The sequence below is a fragment of the Bos javanicus genome, chromosome 13, assembly GCF_032452875.1.
Source record: "Bos javanicus breed banteng chromosome 13, ARS-OSU_banteng_1.0, whole genome shotgun sequence".
In the NCBI taxonomy this organism is placed as follows: domain Eukaryota; kingdom Metazoa; phylum Chordata; class Mammalia; order Artiodactyla; family Bovidae; genus Bos; species Bos javanicus.
Window position 1 is genome coordinate 55,326,912 of NC_083880.1, and position 16,866 is coordinate 55,343,777.

A 16,866-nucleotide genomic window follows, 5' to 3' on the forward strand; every position below is an offset into this window, starting at 1 on the left:
AGGTGCGTCTCCTGGTGTGGACAAGCAGATGCCCAGTGGATTCTCTTCTTCAATCATTTCAACTCCTTTAATTCCAGCTCCTTCTGCTCCAGCTCCTTCCATTTCAGCGACCCTTGAAACAGTGGAAAATGTGGTGGAGGCAGAGGTGACACTTCTGCAATCTCTTCAGATCTACTTGCAAAGGAAATTCAGACACGAGCAAAATCCCGGAGCAACCCTGCTCTGTTTCTTCCCAGAGGCTGAGAAAATCTACTTCCTCTTCACTCACCCGTACGCATTTCTGGCTTTGATGAATAGGCCAGAGAGACCCACTACAGAGGTTAGGAATTGGAGCATCTGAAGGCTCTGCCTCTTAGAAAGCAGCCACCTCTGCCCAGAACCTGCTCCCAGGTGACTCCTTGAAAGGGAGGTACACTGAGCTCTCGGAGGGCAACATCCACCTGGCAGAGGGTCCTGTGCACTCGGAGGTGGGTCTTGTGCACCTGTAGAAGTTGCACAGCCACAGGGGCAAGTTCCAGTTACACTGCTGTGTGCGTCAGACAATCACCCTGACAAGCAAGGCTGAGTCTAGAGCTCGGGCCACATTAGTTGTCTTTCTAGCAGGTCCTGTTGTTGTCATATTTGTTATAACTATAGAAATTATAAACCCACAATATACTGCTATATGTTAGCTTTAAATAGTCAGCTGCCTGTTTAAATAAGAGGTAAAATAGTCTTTTATGTCAACCCACACATTTATTTTTTCCTGTGTTCTCCATATCTTCCTGTAGATCTCAATTTCCAACAGGTGTCATTTCTTTTCAGCCTAAAGGACATCATTTACTGCTTAATGTGGGCTCGCTGGTAAGGAGTTCCTTAAGTTTGTTTATCAGAAAGGCCTTTATTTAACCTTTAATTTTGAGGGATATGTTTTTTCTGGATATAGGATTCTTGGTTGACAGTTTATTTTCATTGAGCAATTTGAAAACATCATTGCCCAGAGACCTCCATCACTCCTACAGAGAATCCAGCCCTTGCTCTCATTGTGGTCCTTGTTGTGCTTCATTCTTCCTCTTTTTCAACAATTTTTCTCTCTAGTTTTAGAATTTCAGCAGTTTGACAATAATTAAGGTATGGCTTTGTTTGTTTTTATCCTACTCAAGATTCACTGAACTTATCAGATCTGTAAGTTTGTCTCTCTACCAAATTTGGGGAAATTTCAGGCATTTTTCTTATCTTATCACCTCTCTCCTCTTTCTTTGGGATTCCAGTTACACACATTAGGCCACTTGATCTTATCCTATCAAAACTCTGTGCATTTCAATCCTCTCTCTCCTGCCATTCTTCAGGTTGAATAATTTTTACTGATTGATGCACTGACCTTTCTTCTGCCCTCTACAATCTACTTTGTAAGCCCATCCAGTAAGTTTTTCATTAGAGACACCACGCTCTCCAGTTTTACCATTTCCATTTGGTTGTAGTTTTGGAGTTTCCATTTTTCTGTTGTGATTCTCAATATGTTCATTCATTCTGACCATATTTTCCTTTAAGTCCTTGAAGTATATTTGTGAGAGATATTTTAAAGGCCCTGTTGCTAATTCCAATATCTGGGTTAGATTCTATGAGCAGTTTTTGCCTAATTTTCGGTCACGTTTTCCTTTATTGGCATGTCTAGTACTTTTTGTTTGTATTCTGGTCATTGTAATCATTGTAGATGATACACTGTAGAGAAGCTGGCTCTGCTGTCTTTTTCTAAAGGGTGTTGACTTGGCTGGACTGAAATTTAAATCTGTTTACCTTGCCTGGTGAGTCTCTTTTTGATTCTTTCAATCATCTAGCTGTTGCTTTTCTCTGGATTCTCTGGAATCTTCTGTGTGCATGTACATTTCAAGGGGCAGCTGAGGAACTGGACAGAATTTATGAGTATTTCTGGGAGTCTCCACCTCTGGCTACATATTTTACAGGATTTATCCCCTCACATTCCAGCTGCTTTGTCAGTTCTAAATCCCATCTTCCAACTCCTCTGGCCAGAAAGACTGGTTTTCTGGGTGAGCTCTAGCTACATTTTGATGCAAGGACAGATTGGGGGTGCTCTTAAAGACACACAAACACAGGTCACACTCAGTTCTGTTTTCTTTTCAAGGGTGGAGTCCCCAGCAGTTTCTGCCTACTATTGATCATTCTCAAGCAACTTCAAATAGTTTTTAGCAAAAACATTTCCCCAAAGTTTACAACTGTTATTTGAGGAGTATTCATCTGATATACACTACTCCTGCACTCCAGAAACAGAACTTCCAGTTTCATTATTTCCAAGTATTGTTTATCTAACCCAACAATCTCCATAATGATCATGAAAAGCAGACTACTAGATCTGTGCACAATAGTTGAATCATTCATTCACTCAGTAAAACTTAATGACATCTGTTCTGTCCCCATTGTTGTGTTTGACAGGTGAACTATCTCTCAAGGACCTCTGTGTTTACTGGGGAGACAGACTGATAATTACTGAAAAAAAAAAAACAGTGTCAAAAACTCTGCCACATACGCAGACAATGGGGGAGGGCTTGTGTTAGTCCTGAGATGTGGAGCATTCTCAGAGAACAGAGGAAGTAGGCAGGTTGGGGTGGCTAAAACACAGGGAAAACACAGGACTCCAGGAAACGAAGGATGTGATCAGAAATGGAAGCTGCGCGTGGCCCAGCATGGTGGGAGTTTGGGCACAGTCAGATCATGGGGTCCCATAGGATGTGCTTGGGGGTTAGGTTTTCTCCCGGTGACAACAGGGAAATGATGGGAGGGGGACAAGACATGCACACTGTGCTTTGAGAGCTAACCTGGCTTCCACAAGAAGGTGCATAATACCACATCCATCATTCATGAATGGATGGATGCCTTCAGAGTACCAGGTTCTGAGGTAGGCTCAGTGACAATTACATTGCTAGACCACCCAGCAAATGTTTTGTAGGATAACACAGAATGCATACATGTATAGGATAACACATGTATTCATACATCTGATGAACATTTATGGAGAGTCTATCCTGGGCAGATCTGGGGTTATCTTCCATTTCCCTGTCACACATCTCATGATGCAGACCCAAGACCAGGGCACTTTTCATCCCACAACTGGCTCCTGAGCCCTTGTTCCCCAATCCCAGGTCATCCTCTGTTTATACAAAGGTCTGTAAACATTTGTGGGTGGACCTGAGGCTGTGTGGTCCACATGCACAAAATGGGAACTGAACTGTCAAGAACATGTGAGAAAACCTTTGACTTCAGTTGGTTGAAGCTCATTTGGGTTATCTGATGTCAAGGGGCTGGTTTTTATGACATTTCCCAAGCCACCTGCAGCCCAGTTCTTGCTCTCCCTACTCTAGGTGAGTCTCTGGCTCATCTTTTCCACGTGGCCATCTTCCACACAGAGCAATTACGTAAGGACTTCCTTCTGGAGCCTTCTATTCAGAGCTTCCTCTCCAGGCCGGCTCTCAGGCAAGGGCTCTGAGGATGGGTTTGGATGACTCGTTGTCTATTAAAATGCCAACTTCCAAAATTAAAGAACTTGTCTCCCAAGAGCATTGCCTGCCTCCTCGTCATCTTGAGCCGACTCCTACGGTTGCCCTGGACAACCTCTCAAGTTAACCAGTTCTGAATTTTTATTAGACTCAGCTAAGAATGTGTCCTCTTTCTAAAAGTTTGATTTTACCCTCATTCTGAATCTTGCCAGAAGTCAAACCTAACATACACGCTAGAAAAGTGAGTGTCTTTTCAAACCCTCCTCTAATCTACATGTGAAGGCGTCCTAACCGAGGTAGTAAAGGGACCAAACTCCGGATGACAAGTGGGAAATGGATGCCTGCTGCTTCTTGAGGCCACAAAAGGGCTGTGTATTTTCTCTCTTCTGACTCTCTAGCCTGCACAGTGCCTGGCACCCATAGGTGGCCCCAAACCGTTCCATCCGGAGCCCAGACAGAGCTGGAATTCAGGAGCAGGAAGGTCGCCTGTTACCCTTTGCCAGGGGGCCCCCTCCTGCATTTTCCATGATCCTGGATAATGAAGAGCCTCTGTGCAGCTTCCTAGGGGGTTGGCTTAATGGCTGTGAACTGCTTCCTCCTTCCTTCTGAGAGGAAGCACAGCCTGGATCTTCCGAGTGGGATCTCCATGAAGTGGCTGCATCTCCTCACTCACCACTTAATTTAGCTCGTGATTTAATTTGGGTGGGCACAGCCCCTGAGTTGTTCCACCCCTCGCCACGGCCATCACAGCTCCCGGCAGCCCCGCCAGCCACAGCAACCCTCTCCTGGCCCAGGACTCCCCTCTGCCTACCTATTATCTCTTCTCCCCGCCCAGCAGAAGGAAGGCTTGTGAAGAAACATGATATCCTTTCCAAGGAAAAAGCCTGTAATTAACGGAGGTTTTTTGGGAAGAACATTCTGCCTGCTCCTCTCCCTCCCACTTTTTCATTTAACATATTTTATCAGAATGAAATGCCTTAATGAGCACAGAATTGCAGCTGATCCCAGCTGCACCTCCATGGTCCGCACCCGGCTTCCCACTCCCATCAAGCTGTATTCACGCTCACTGTGATTGGGGGCTTCTTTCAGGAGCACCTCTCCCCACCAAAAAAACACTGACAGGAAACTCATCGATTTCCTGTAGACAGAAATGTGTCAGAAAAGAACCCCAAACTCTTGTCTGTGCTACTTAAGAGTTTAAGGAGGAAAGGGGGGAGGAGAGAGGGAGAGAGGGCAGGAAGAGGCAGACAGTGAGCACGTGAGAGTGTGGGTCTGCGTGTGAAGTGCGAACGGGTGTATGCACACCTGTGTGTGTGTGCATTTGTATGCATGAGTTTCTGGGCTGAGTTCTCACGTAATGACTTGAAATCCATTGTGTGTGTGTTAGTCACTCAATCGTGTCTGAGTCTTTGAGACCCCATGGACTGTAGCCTGCCAGACTCCTCTGTCCATGGGATTTCCTAGGCAAGAATACTGGAGTGGATTGCCATTTCTTTCTAGAGGGGATCTTCCTGATCCAGAGATTGAACCTGAGTCTCCTGCATTGCAGGTGGATTCTTTACCATCTAAGCCACCAGGAAAGCCTTTTGGAATCCATTGGGAAAACACAAATACTGTACAGAAACCATAATGGAGACTCTATTTTCCATCTGCTGAAGATTCATCTCCCCAAAAGGATCAGCTCAACTTGGATGCCTGACTCTGGTGGAAGCAGTCTGACCCCAGAGGAGCCAGGACAACAGTGCCAAGATCCCCCAGATGCCCTGTGTCTCGACCACCATGGGCACCCAGGACAGTGTTCACCACTGGCGTGGCTCCAATTGCTCACTCACACATTCATTCAACACAGGCAGTGTCTACTGTTCACAGCACTAGAGATGCAGGCAGGCCTGGCCTTCAGGAGGCCTGTCCTTAGATGAGTAAATAATGAGCATGATGTCGGAGCATACTAAGTATGGAGGACAAACAGCAGGACAGCAGGGTAAAGATAGACCAGCTCAGAGAAGGGCAGTAAGTCAGGTTCGATCGCTCACCTCCGCCACCCTCTCCTTGGAGCAGAGGGACCCTTAGAGAGGAAAGGACGTGCACCATTGTCATCTCAGGGAAACCTGCTGGGTCAGCGCCCAGTGCTTCCCCACACATAGCCCTCCTCCTGGGGCAGAGCTGGGCTGTGTACCCTGGTTCCTCTGCAATTTGGCCAATGGGATTCTGGCCCAATTGGTGTTTGCCATGTCCAGGCCCAACCATCCTGTGCCCCTCGCTCTGGAGCCCTGAGTGACCATCCTCAAGTGACCGTTCCAGGAGCAAGAAATAAGCATGTATTGAGTTACATTTCTGAAATTGTGGGAAAGCTTGTCATAGCATCAGCCCACCCTAAGCCACCCTCTCTTCGTATTGAGTTACATTTCTGAAATTGTGGGAAAGCTTGTCATAGCATCAGCCCACCCTAAGCCACCCTCTCTTCCTGCAGTCTGCGTCAGAGCAGAGATCGACTTGGAGGTAGCCTCCCTCCAAGGGCTGCAGACACATTGGACGTCTGAGGAGCAGAGGACACACTCTCCAAACCACAGCAACGCTTCAGACTAGAAAACAGGAGAGTTTGCCCCCTAGTGACCCTGAATTGTGACTGCTGGCTTCCGGCATGTGGAATGTGCAGCTCTGCTCACCTGACGCTGAACACCTCGCCTGCTCACCAGCAAGGCCAGTCATTGGAGCTTGCATCTACAAGGACCTGAGAGCCTCTGCCTGCTGCTGCTTGCCTGCCCAATGCGCAAGCTTTGTGTTAACTTGGGAGGGGGCGTGTTTTCCCCCATTGGAGCATGTAGACATCACTGTGGCTTGTGAGAAGACATATCCCCATCAACATGCCCGTGGGCTGGTGGGGTGGTGAGCCCCTGCCAGTGAGGGGAAGCCAGCCCTCCCCCTGCCATCACCAGCCACAACTTCTCTGTCCCTGGGACCCTGGAAGGGGTCGGGAGGAAAGCACACCGGTGTGTTTTCCTCCATCGTCCAGCAGAGGACAGACACGGCAGGACCAACGGACCCAGCAGATCCTGGGGACCCTCGCAGGATAAGGCTCTGCCCATGGAAGAGCCTTTCATAAGCCTATGTGCAGCCTGTGAGACAGAGGAGGGAATTTCCCTGTGTCAGGTGATACTAGCATTAACCTGGGAGACTGGGAGCCAGGGCAGCAGAATATTCCAGCAGTGCTTCTAACTGGCTGGCTATAAATCTGAGATTCCAACAATTCCTCTTCAGGTTCGAGTTGGATTAACGTGCTAGAGCAGCTCACAGAATTCAGAAATGTGCACTCACTGGCTTGTCAGTTTATTGTAAAGGCTGTGACTTGGGAACAATCAGATGGAAGAGGGGTGTGGGGTGAGGCGGGGAAGGGGCACCCCAGATCTCCATGTGCTCACCCCCCGAGGCTCTCTGAACCCCGTCCTTTTTGGTTTTTATGGAGGCTTGCTTCATCACATCAGCATGATTGATTAAATCATGGCCATTGGTTCAACCTCCAGCCCCCTTTCCATCCTGGAGGTAGGGGTGGCAGAAGTACAGGTACCAGCCCTCTGGTTTCAGGGTTGGTTCCCCTGCTGACAAGGGTCCCCTGCTTTCCAAAAGTCCCCTTGTGCATAAACTCAGCTGTGCTAGACAGGGTTTGCTATGAATGTCTGCAGACATCTTTTTCACTCTTATCTTTTAGGAAACTGCATAGGCTTTAGGGGTTCTGGTGAATAACGGGGATGAACACCAAACTATATATTTCTTAAGTCACAGCATCACGTGTGGAGAAGGCAGGATGATGTTCATGACATGTCACTGTGGCTGTGATGTGTGTGTGGTGGGGCGTCTGACCTGGGGTCCCTGCAAAGTTTGCAGCTTCATCTCTGCATATTAAACACCACCCTCCCTTTTTGCATCAAACAGAATAGGAAACAAAACAGACAAATCAGGCCAAGAAATGAAGATAACACCTTAATAACAGAGTGGGGCAAGGCACTCTCCATGGATGGCATTATCTACTGGAATTCTCACTACCATTTTATCAAATTATTGCTCATATTGGGTTGCAATTTTCATTCAAAGGGAAGAAGAAAATGCTAGTTGATGGCCTTGATTATTGAAACATGAATTTGTGAAATGAGTCTTTCCCTCCTTCAGGAAAAGCAACCTCATGGTGGCTGTCAGGAGCAGATGACACCGAGGGAAAAGACACAGAACTGCCCCCTGGCACCTCAGGCTCATTCTCAGGCTCTCTGACTTCACCAAGGTCACTGTTAGCACAGAGAAGCCATCATTCTCCATTTAGCATCTTAGTCATAATGGGGAAGAAGTGTGGACAAACAGATCAAAGGAAGATGTCAGAGGTCAAGGGCCACGACCCAAGTTCCTGTCCCATCTCTTCCCAAGCACCAGAGTTGTCACTTGACAGTGACCGGAGAGAGAGGACCCAAAGCGAGCAGGCCTGTCCACCCTGGAGGATGCGACCGCCCTTCTGATTTTTTTCTGTTCTGTGCAATACTGATCTTGTTACTGAAAAGGTGAAATCTTGATCTTCTCAGACACCCAGTGCAGAGCCATCCCAGGCTCCAGGAATATGCCTATCAGGCTCAATTCTTGACATCCTGGGAGAAGAAGCCTAGACTAAAGCTGAGAGCAGCCCCCTCGGCAGGAGGCTCTCCACTCACCCTCACCAGCTGCTGCGGGAAGGGCCCGCGCGAGTTCTCTGGCACGTTGATGGGTGGGATGACCCAGTCCCGTTTCTGCCTTCTCAGCCCGTTGGAGCTCTGGCGCTGTGGCCATGGCAGCAGCGTGTCTTTCGGAGGCTGGACGGGGTCCGGGACTGTGTTCTTCTTTCCTTTCTGCAGAAAGGGAGAAAAGAGGCAGAGGAGCCTGGTTAGGTTTTGCAGAGGAAAAGGCATCACTTAGAATCTGTGTGTGTGTGTGTGTGTGTGTGTGTGTGTGTGTGTTAATCACTAAGTCGTGTTAGACTCTTTGCAAACCCATGGACTATAGGTTGTTAGGCTCCTCTGTCCATAGGAGTCTCCAGGCAAGAATACTGGAGTGGGTTACCATTTCCTTCTCCAGGGGATCTTTCTGACCCGGGGATTGAACTCTGGTCTCCTGTATTGCAGGCTGATTCTTTACCATCTGAGCCACCAGGGAAACCCCTGGAATCTAGATCCAGGAAAAGACAGGATGGTGTTGGGAAAGGTGTGTGTGTAGGGGTATATGCTAGGGGGAACAATTCTAGCAAACTTCTCGTCTGTACAAAGAAATGGACTACAGATTGAGTGGGGGTAAAGAAAATACAGCTGACTATTTAACAAGTAGATCAGGGCTTTTAAAGAGGAAAACAATGGGAAAAAAAATGACAAAGGAAAGTACTCATATATTTTAATTTAAAACCTTTATTTATGGATGAATTTAAAACAAATATGACCGGAGTTAATAACCTCACTATATAAAGAGTTCCTATAAATCAGTAAAAATGGAACTTTATTATAACAGGAAAAAGACCACGAATAGATAATTACAGCAAAATAAATACAAAGGATTGATAAACTCATGAAAAATGTTCACATCTTCCAGTTATCAAACCAAACAAAAGTGGTGTATCTTCCTCACCCATCACAGTGATGGAGTATATAAAGTGAGCCCTCTGCACTGAGGTGTATGCTCTGAGTCAGCAGGGCTGATGATTGAGGGTGTGGGATTTGGTGTCACACAGACCCTCGTCCAAAGATTTGTGGACATAGGGAAGGCCCTCAATCTCTCTAAGCTTCAGCTGCTTCTTTTAAAAAGTAGGGGTGGTATAACAGTACTGAATTCAGAGAGTTGCTATGGAAATTAGACTGGTAAGAGCCCATGCCTGATGGGAACCAGTGGGTCTGGATGTTGGCTGTTCTGAAGTCATGGACCTCGTCACTGCTGGGACCAGCATTTGGCCAGTGACTTTCAAGGGCCTCAGAAAAGATCCTTGCTCTTGACCCCATAACTCCAGAGCCAAAACCTGTCCCAGTGAAACTGTGTGGACAAAACCCTACAAATAAAGACGTTCATTGTAGTTGTCTTTATGATAATAGTGTGTATATATAAAAGAGTAAAAATATCAGGAAAAAATTCTGGAATTCGGATAGTAGTAAATAGTAGTTAAATGCATTGCACTGCGTTCATATTTTGGGATATTACATGTCATGAGAAGTTACTCTTTGAATACACGAAGAAATTCCATACGATAATAGTAAATGAAGAGACGGTGCCAAAGTTACAGGCAATATGAGTCCCATGATTTTTTCAAGGGTAGAGAAAAGGCTGGAAGGAAACACACAGAAATGTGCACTCTGGTCTTCTCTAGTCACCAGTGAGTTTTATTTTCCTTTCTTTCTTTTACCTTTCTGTGTTTCGGGATGTTCTAATGTGCATGGAATTCTATAACCAAGAACTCCTGTGTACCCGTGGCGCCTGCACCTGTGTGGCCTCCAGGCTCACTTTCATGGTGCCCCGAGTGGCTGCCTCTGCACTTTCCACAGTTGATGTTCCTTTTACTCCAAGCCTCAGAGCCAGGAGCACACGGGAACTCATGGTACGGAGACAGACCTTAGACCAGGATAGCCCAAGCCTGGCTGGAGGCACCTGGCCCTACATGGCCCTTCTCCAGTCATGGCATCGTCTCCACCCTCAGCTGAGCTCTGGACCCAGTGAGAACCCACTGCTCTTGGTATTGTCTGCTGTGGACAGAGAGCCTGCCTCACTCCCTTTTGCAAAAAAGTTGCATAGAAATGTTAGACACACACAGACAAAACTAACTGATTTAACAACAACAACAAAAAACAACAACTTGTGTCCTTCCCCAAACCTAATGTTGATTTTTCTGTTGTTTAGTGCCTCAGTCGTGTCCGTCTCTCTGCGACCCGGTGAACTGCAGCACACCAGGCTTCCCTGCCATTCACCATCTCCTGGCGTTTGCTCAAACTCATGTCCATCCAGTCCCTCATCCTCTGTTGTCCGTCCCCTTCTCCTCGGGCCCTCAATCTTTCCCAGCATCAGGATCTTTTCCAATGAGTTGGCTCTTTGCATCATGTGGCCAAAGGATTCATACTTAAGCTTCAGCATCAATCCTTCCAATGAATATTCAGGGTTGATTTCCTTCAGGATTGACTGATTTGATCTCCTTGCTGTCCAAGGGACTCTGAAGAGTCTTTTCCAGCACCACAGCTCGAAGGCATTAATTTCTCGGTGTTCAGCCTTTTTTATTGTCCAGCTCTCACATCCATACACAACTACTGGAAAACCATAGCTTTGACTGTACAGACCTTTGTAGGCAAAACCTAATGCTACATCAGCGGAAAAACCTATTTAGGCTAACCGTATTCCACTGAGACCCCCTCTGGGACTTTCCCTACCAGGGCCCAGCTGTCTTCCGTGTTGAATTCCTGTACTTACGAGTCTGCGGCAGTTAAAAACCAAAAGGTTCCCTAGGTTGCGTCCCGCCTTCATCAGAAGGATCTGTGCTAGGTGTGTGCATCCCGAGGCCTTGATGTCTCAGGAAGCCTGACATCCTCCCAGCCTTGTGACCAACCCTGCGTCTCTCATGATGATGGTGGGGTTGTCTCTAGGCTCCTTGATGAGCATCACAGAACAGCTTTCAGGTTGGTCCAACGTGCAGAACAGCCTGCACGTTGCCCCTTCCCCGGCAGCCAGAAAGTGAAAGCGTTAGTGGTTCAGTTGTGTCCGACTCATTTTGACCCGGTGGACTGTAACCCACCAGGCTTCTCGGTCCATAGGATTTCCCAGGCAAGAATACTGCAGTGGGTTGCTATGCCCTCCTCATGGGAATCTTCCTGAGCCAGGGATTAAACCCAGGTCTTCTGCATTGCAGGCAGGTTCTTTATCGTCTGAGCCACTAGGGAAGTCCCTGACAGCCAGGATGCAGATGACTGCTCTCCATGTGCCCTGGGCACTTCGTGGGCACTGAACGTTCTGCACCGTCTCTGCCTGCATCCTTCCTCCCTTCAAGGCCACAGGAAGGTCATCCCTTCTCTACCAGGGGACCCAGAGAGGCCAAGTCGCTTCTGAAGTCCTCTTAGCTCATTAGGCAGAGGCAGGATCTGAGTGCCGGGGGTCAGGCCTCAAGGTTGGAGCATCTGGCTGCATGCCACCCTCACTTCTGGGGTCTCTTCGTGAGGTCACATCCCCTCTAGGAGTCCTCATGTCAGCATGCAGTGGGTTGGTTAGACAGGGACATTCCCATCTAAGAGGCCCAAAGACATTGGTTTATCTCTGAGTTCCCTGCAGGTCAGCTTGCAGGTTAGAAATGCAAAGTGTGAGATCCCAGCCCGGACTCATGCCCTCTGGGGTGATGCCTGTGGTGTGTGTTTACAGAGCCCTCCAGGGGACCAGGGGGCTGTCACTCTCCACAGACGCAAGACCTCACCCCTCAGGAAATGAGGGTCACCTGTCCCAGCAACTGCCTCAGGAGATGGGAGCATGACAGTGTTTGTTCTGAGCTTGTCGGCATGAGGGCAGCAGCTGGAATCAGCTAGATTCACCTCGCACCACGGTGAGGGTTTGTGGGCCGGGGTCCCAGCCACAGGCACAACCTCTGGGAGGTGAGGACTGGACATCTGGGCTCCCCCCACATCTCCCTGTGCACGGTGCCGAGAACACAGGTCTACCTGGGCACCTGCTAAGGCTCACGTGAGCCTCTGAATCTCAGACTCAGGATCTGAAAGGTTTTCATTGAGCTGTTCTATTCTCCTTTAAAAAACCTGCCTCATCCTCCTTTGCTGAGGCTGCGCCTCCATGGCGTTAATTTCCCTAGTGTTGTTTAAATAAATTGCACATATTTGCTACTATTTTAAAGCTGTGAGACAAATGTAATAACAAAATCTGGAGAAGATCGATGCCAGACCTGAGCTAGCTTCGCCGGGACGGGAAGACACACCCGCTCCTCTGGGGGAGGGACGCCGATGCCAACATGGACGAGCCATTGCCCACGGGCGAGTGCTCGCTTCTGGACCTGCAATAACCTTGGGCCACTCAGATCATGGCTTGCAAACCCAGATGCACAATCACACAGATGGGAAATTACACTGTGGCCTCTCTGGAGAGCATCTCTGAGCGGATAACAGGCATTTCCCCATGCGCCAAGGTCACCAGTGCTTCTGAGCCATGATGGTGCTTCTGAGCCATGATGGTGGATGTCAGGTGAGACATGAATGTGGCCTCTGTGCTCCCGTTACTAAAAACCACACATATGCGTGTTCATGTCCAGGCCTATATAGGCACATGCATGTATGGACACGGACACGTATGTATATGTGTACATGTGTACATATGTGTGTGCTCTGTATGTCTCTCTCTCTGTATATAAGGTGTCACAACTTTCTCAGAACCAACAGCCCGGCCCTGACCTGGTGACCAAGCCCATATCACTGGTTCCTTACAGACACTTCAGCTTAAGTCAGAGGCCTTATAACTGGTAGGGGGAGGTTCCTGACTGCTGGGCTGGCCTTGGATTCGGCCACCCTTGCTCTGCAGGTCTGCAGAACAGCGAGCACTGAGGAAATCTCCTGGTGGTCTGGTTGGACCGTCGATCCAGCCCACCTGCCTGCAGAGTTGGCGGCTGTGGAGATGGTGTGCAGCGGACGGGGCGGGGGTGGCATTCGAATCCTGACGCGGTTCCCCTGAATTCTATACATCACCCCCTGCACCTCTGTCCTGTGAGTCTGGGTGGAGTCTGCTGGCTCTGGGGACCCTTAGAGCCCTGAGCTAGGATGGGGTGGCAGGTGGGCTTCTACAGGGACATCTGGAGGGGCTAGGGCTGTCCTACCCGCAGGTATGGCCTTTCCCCAAGAGGGCAGATGAGGGTGGGGACCATGGCTCCCAGGCATAGACAATGCAGAGACTGGACACTCTTTTGTGAAGCCCTGAGTCTGCCTGCTCCTTAAACGGCTCTTATTTACAAAGCGTCTCTCCTTTGAGATGGCCTCTCCCACTGAGCCTTAATCGATCGGGCTCAGCACTGGATTCTTCTGCTGAGGAGGCTCTGAAACGGTGAGCTGCCCAGAAGAGTTTCCCCAGGGCCGGTGGGGGGTGGGCGGGTGTCCTTGCACCAGGCCTGGGCCCTGAGTGAGTCTTTTACTTCCCCTGGGCCTCTGTTTCCCTCTCCAGGGGCCAGATGAGCTCTGGGGGCAGCTGGGCTATGGGCCAGAGGTGGGGAGTGTCTGCCTCAGGTCACAATCTGGGGAGGTTAGGTGGTCTCACTCCCGAACGATACAGGTGAACTACAGGGTCGCATCCTCAATAGACACACACTCTGTAAAAAAAACATCCAGTGCCTGTGTGGCTGCTTGGGCTGGTCCCCCCTGGAGAGGTGTGAATCCCGCTCTGCCTGTGGCTCTTGGGGGTCTGGGGTGCCCAGGACAGGGTCTAAGATCCTTCCAGGTCACCTTGTCTCTGGGCTCAGTGCTTTTCTCTTGGCAGGGTTTCTGGACCAATCTCAGGTGTAGCATCCTCTGTCCAGGAATAAAGGGATGCACCCTCACACTCAGGAACACACTTCAGTGAACTCAGGACAGAAAGGGATGCAGGAGGACAAGGACTGTCCTCCTTTCTCAAGGGAAGGCCATGGCCCCAAGTCCACAGACAAGCTGCACAATGCCCCCCACCAAAATCATCACTTTCTACCCTCTCCCTGCCCTAAGCCCAAACCTGGAGCCCAGCAGTGACCCTTGTGCCCATCTCCCCGAGGTGGCTTTCTCCCCAGCTCCTCACCGGGCACACCGTCTCATTTTCTTAAGTTCCTGCAGCCCTTCGTCTGCCCAGCTCTGCTCTCCTTTCAACGAGGTTGTCCTCTGAGTCTGATTATGAGCGTAATTGAGAGCGACTCCCCGGTGAGGTCTTCAGGGACTTGCCGACACCAGGAAGAAGCTGGGTCATTTCCCTCCCATCATCGTTCACAAGTGAAAGATGAATAATGCAAAACTATCCTGGGGCAGGTTTTAAATTATCGCTTCTTTTTTCCAAAAAGGAAAAAAAATGAGAGAGAGGAAAGTATCAGGGAAGGACGATAGTCATACACTTCTCCTCCGATCTATATGCAAAAACTTATAATTGGTTATATGTTCCTGTTATCCAACCACTCACTAGTAGGAACACAGAACTATGACGAGCCAAGTATAAGCAAATAGGTGACTCATAGAACACTCAGAAGTGAGCAGGGAATACAAACAACCCAGGCTCTGTCTCCAATGTAGAATCTCCTTCTTGGCCGTTCTGGATTGAGGATGGTTAGCAGTGGGTAAGTGGAGAATATTCACCTTTCCCAGTGATGGGAGTGAAGGTGAGGGTCCCACCATGAGCCAGTCTGGGTCCTGGGGCCCTTGGCTGTGACTGGAGCAGGTGGACAGGGAGCAGGGCCCGGGACACAAGCCCTGGTCATCACATGTGGGTGCCTGGCCCTTCAGCAAAGTGCAGTGAGCTCCACTGTCCTCCAGAGAAGATGGCTCCCCAGAGGCCTCTGCCCTCAGGGGATGACGCGAATCTGGAGGTGGCTTAAAAACTCCCAGACCACGGTGTGTTTCTTAAGAGCGCCCAGTCACCCCGTCCTTCAAGGACGGGGTCACAGATGAAGCCTGACGCCCCCACAGCCATTGCACGAAGTTGTTGGGTCCCAGGCTGCTCTGCCTCAGTGCCATAAATTTCCCCCACTAAAAGTTATTTATTTATTTTTGGCTGTGCTGGGTTTTCGTTGCTATGCGGGCTTTTCTCTAGATGTGGCAGGTGGTGGCGGGGGGTACTCTCCAGTTGCGGTGCACGAGTTTCTCATTGCAGTGACTTCTCTTCTTGGGGAGTATGGGCTCTAGGGTGCATGCCAGCTTCAGTAGTTGGGGCACATGGGCTCAGTAGTTGTGGCTCCCTGGCTCTAGAGCACAGGCTCAGTAGTTACAGCACATGGGCTTGGTTGCTCCGTGGCATGTGGGATCTTCATGGACCTGTGTCTTCTGCATTGGTAGGTGGATTCTTTACCACTGGGCTATTAGCGAAGCCCTCCCCCCACTTTTGAGAGAATAGCATAAGCACAAGTCCACCCGATTCAACAAAGGCTAAATTTATTAGAAAATGTTCAAGCTAGCTCCCTGTGGGACCTGTCCACCAGGCAGGTAACCCTGATGTCCACAAGGACGCTTCTTAATCAAGGGGTGCAGGGTGGGCTCCCTCCCCCCAGAGGTGATAGTGGGCTCTCACCACCCTGGGCAGCTCCTCCTGGGGAAGGTGCCCCACACATTCTACCACCTTAATGGGCAGTGCAACCCCGGACCCTTAATGCCGAGAGATAAGGCTTCTGTGAGGCTGGAGCTTGTGGTTGCAATTTACATAAGCAGATAATGGAGGGATGATGCAGGCAACAGGGAATCCTGTTCTTTAACCTGCTAGTCTTCTCTGCTCTCTGGTCTCTAGGCTGGCCATGTGCCTGGGAGCCATGTGCCAGCACCTCTCTGGGTGGTGGATGCACAGCTGAGGGTCAGAGGTCTGGGACCAGGACCTGCACTGAATTTCCTGGGAGATGAGGGGAGAGGAAGTCCTCAGGTGGAAGGCCCTAGGAGCCCTGATTAGGCTGGAGGTGCTTCTTTTTCATCACAGAAGTCAACCTGTGCCCGTGAGTCTCACTCTACTACCATCTCTGGGTATCTCCCTTTCCTTTAACCAGCGTCCAGCCCTGCTTGCTGCTGCACCTTCCTACGTTGAGTGACCACGATAGCTTGCAGTCTCATCGGACCCTCTCGGTGGCCCTGATATTGGGGAAGGGGGTGGCCCATCCCAGCAGAAACATGACCGATGTAGGGCTTGGTGCTCCCAAGTTACAGAATTTGTGGGTCTGTGCTCAGAATGAGACATGAGGGGATGACACGCTCTGTCTGCGTGTGGACTCACACTGTGTGTGATGGAACATAGGTGCATGAGATTCACCCTCAAGAATCAGTGTTATTTATGGCTCTCTCCTTGGTCTCTGATTCACCAGCCTTCCTGTTTTCATTGCTTCCTTACAGCTTTGGGTTAAACATGCTTCAAATAAGGAAACAGCGTCCTACCCATCCCAACTCCCCCAAATGTCAGGTCTAGTACTGATTTTCACTGAGGATAATTAGATTTCATGAGAAAAAAAGAGAGGCACCAAAATCTATAAGATAGTTCATTCCTCTACCTCCGACTTCCCTTTCAATATACATTTGAAAAATGGTACATTTTGTTTGCCTGCAAGCATGTATATTTAAAATATTTAACTAGGGTTCTGTCTGCAGCCTTCTGGCTGGTTTCCATGGCAGCTAAGGACCGACAGAATAAAATGGTATTTAACAAACACAAA

The 16,866-nt window shown here is 49.2% G+C and overlaps 1 protein-coding gene across 1 annotated transcript in view; it reads right to left on the minus strand.

Annotated features, from left to right (window-relative positions):
• The window catches only part of CDH4 (cadherin 4), a 479,881-nt gene that overhangs the window by 100,535 nt on the left and 362,480 nt on the right, over positions 1-16,866 (minus strand). The window contains exon 4 of the mRNA XM_061436991.1: positions 8,183-8,356. Within this exon, the coding sequence (XP_061292975.1) occupies positions 8,183-8,356 (174 nt within the window). The remainder of the gene's footprint in view (positions 1-8,182; positions 8,357-16,866) is intronic.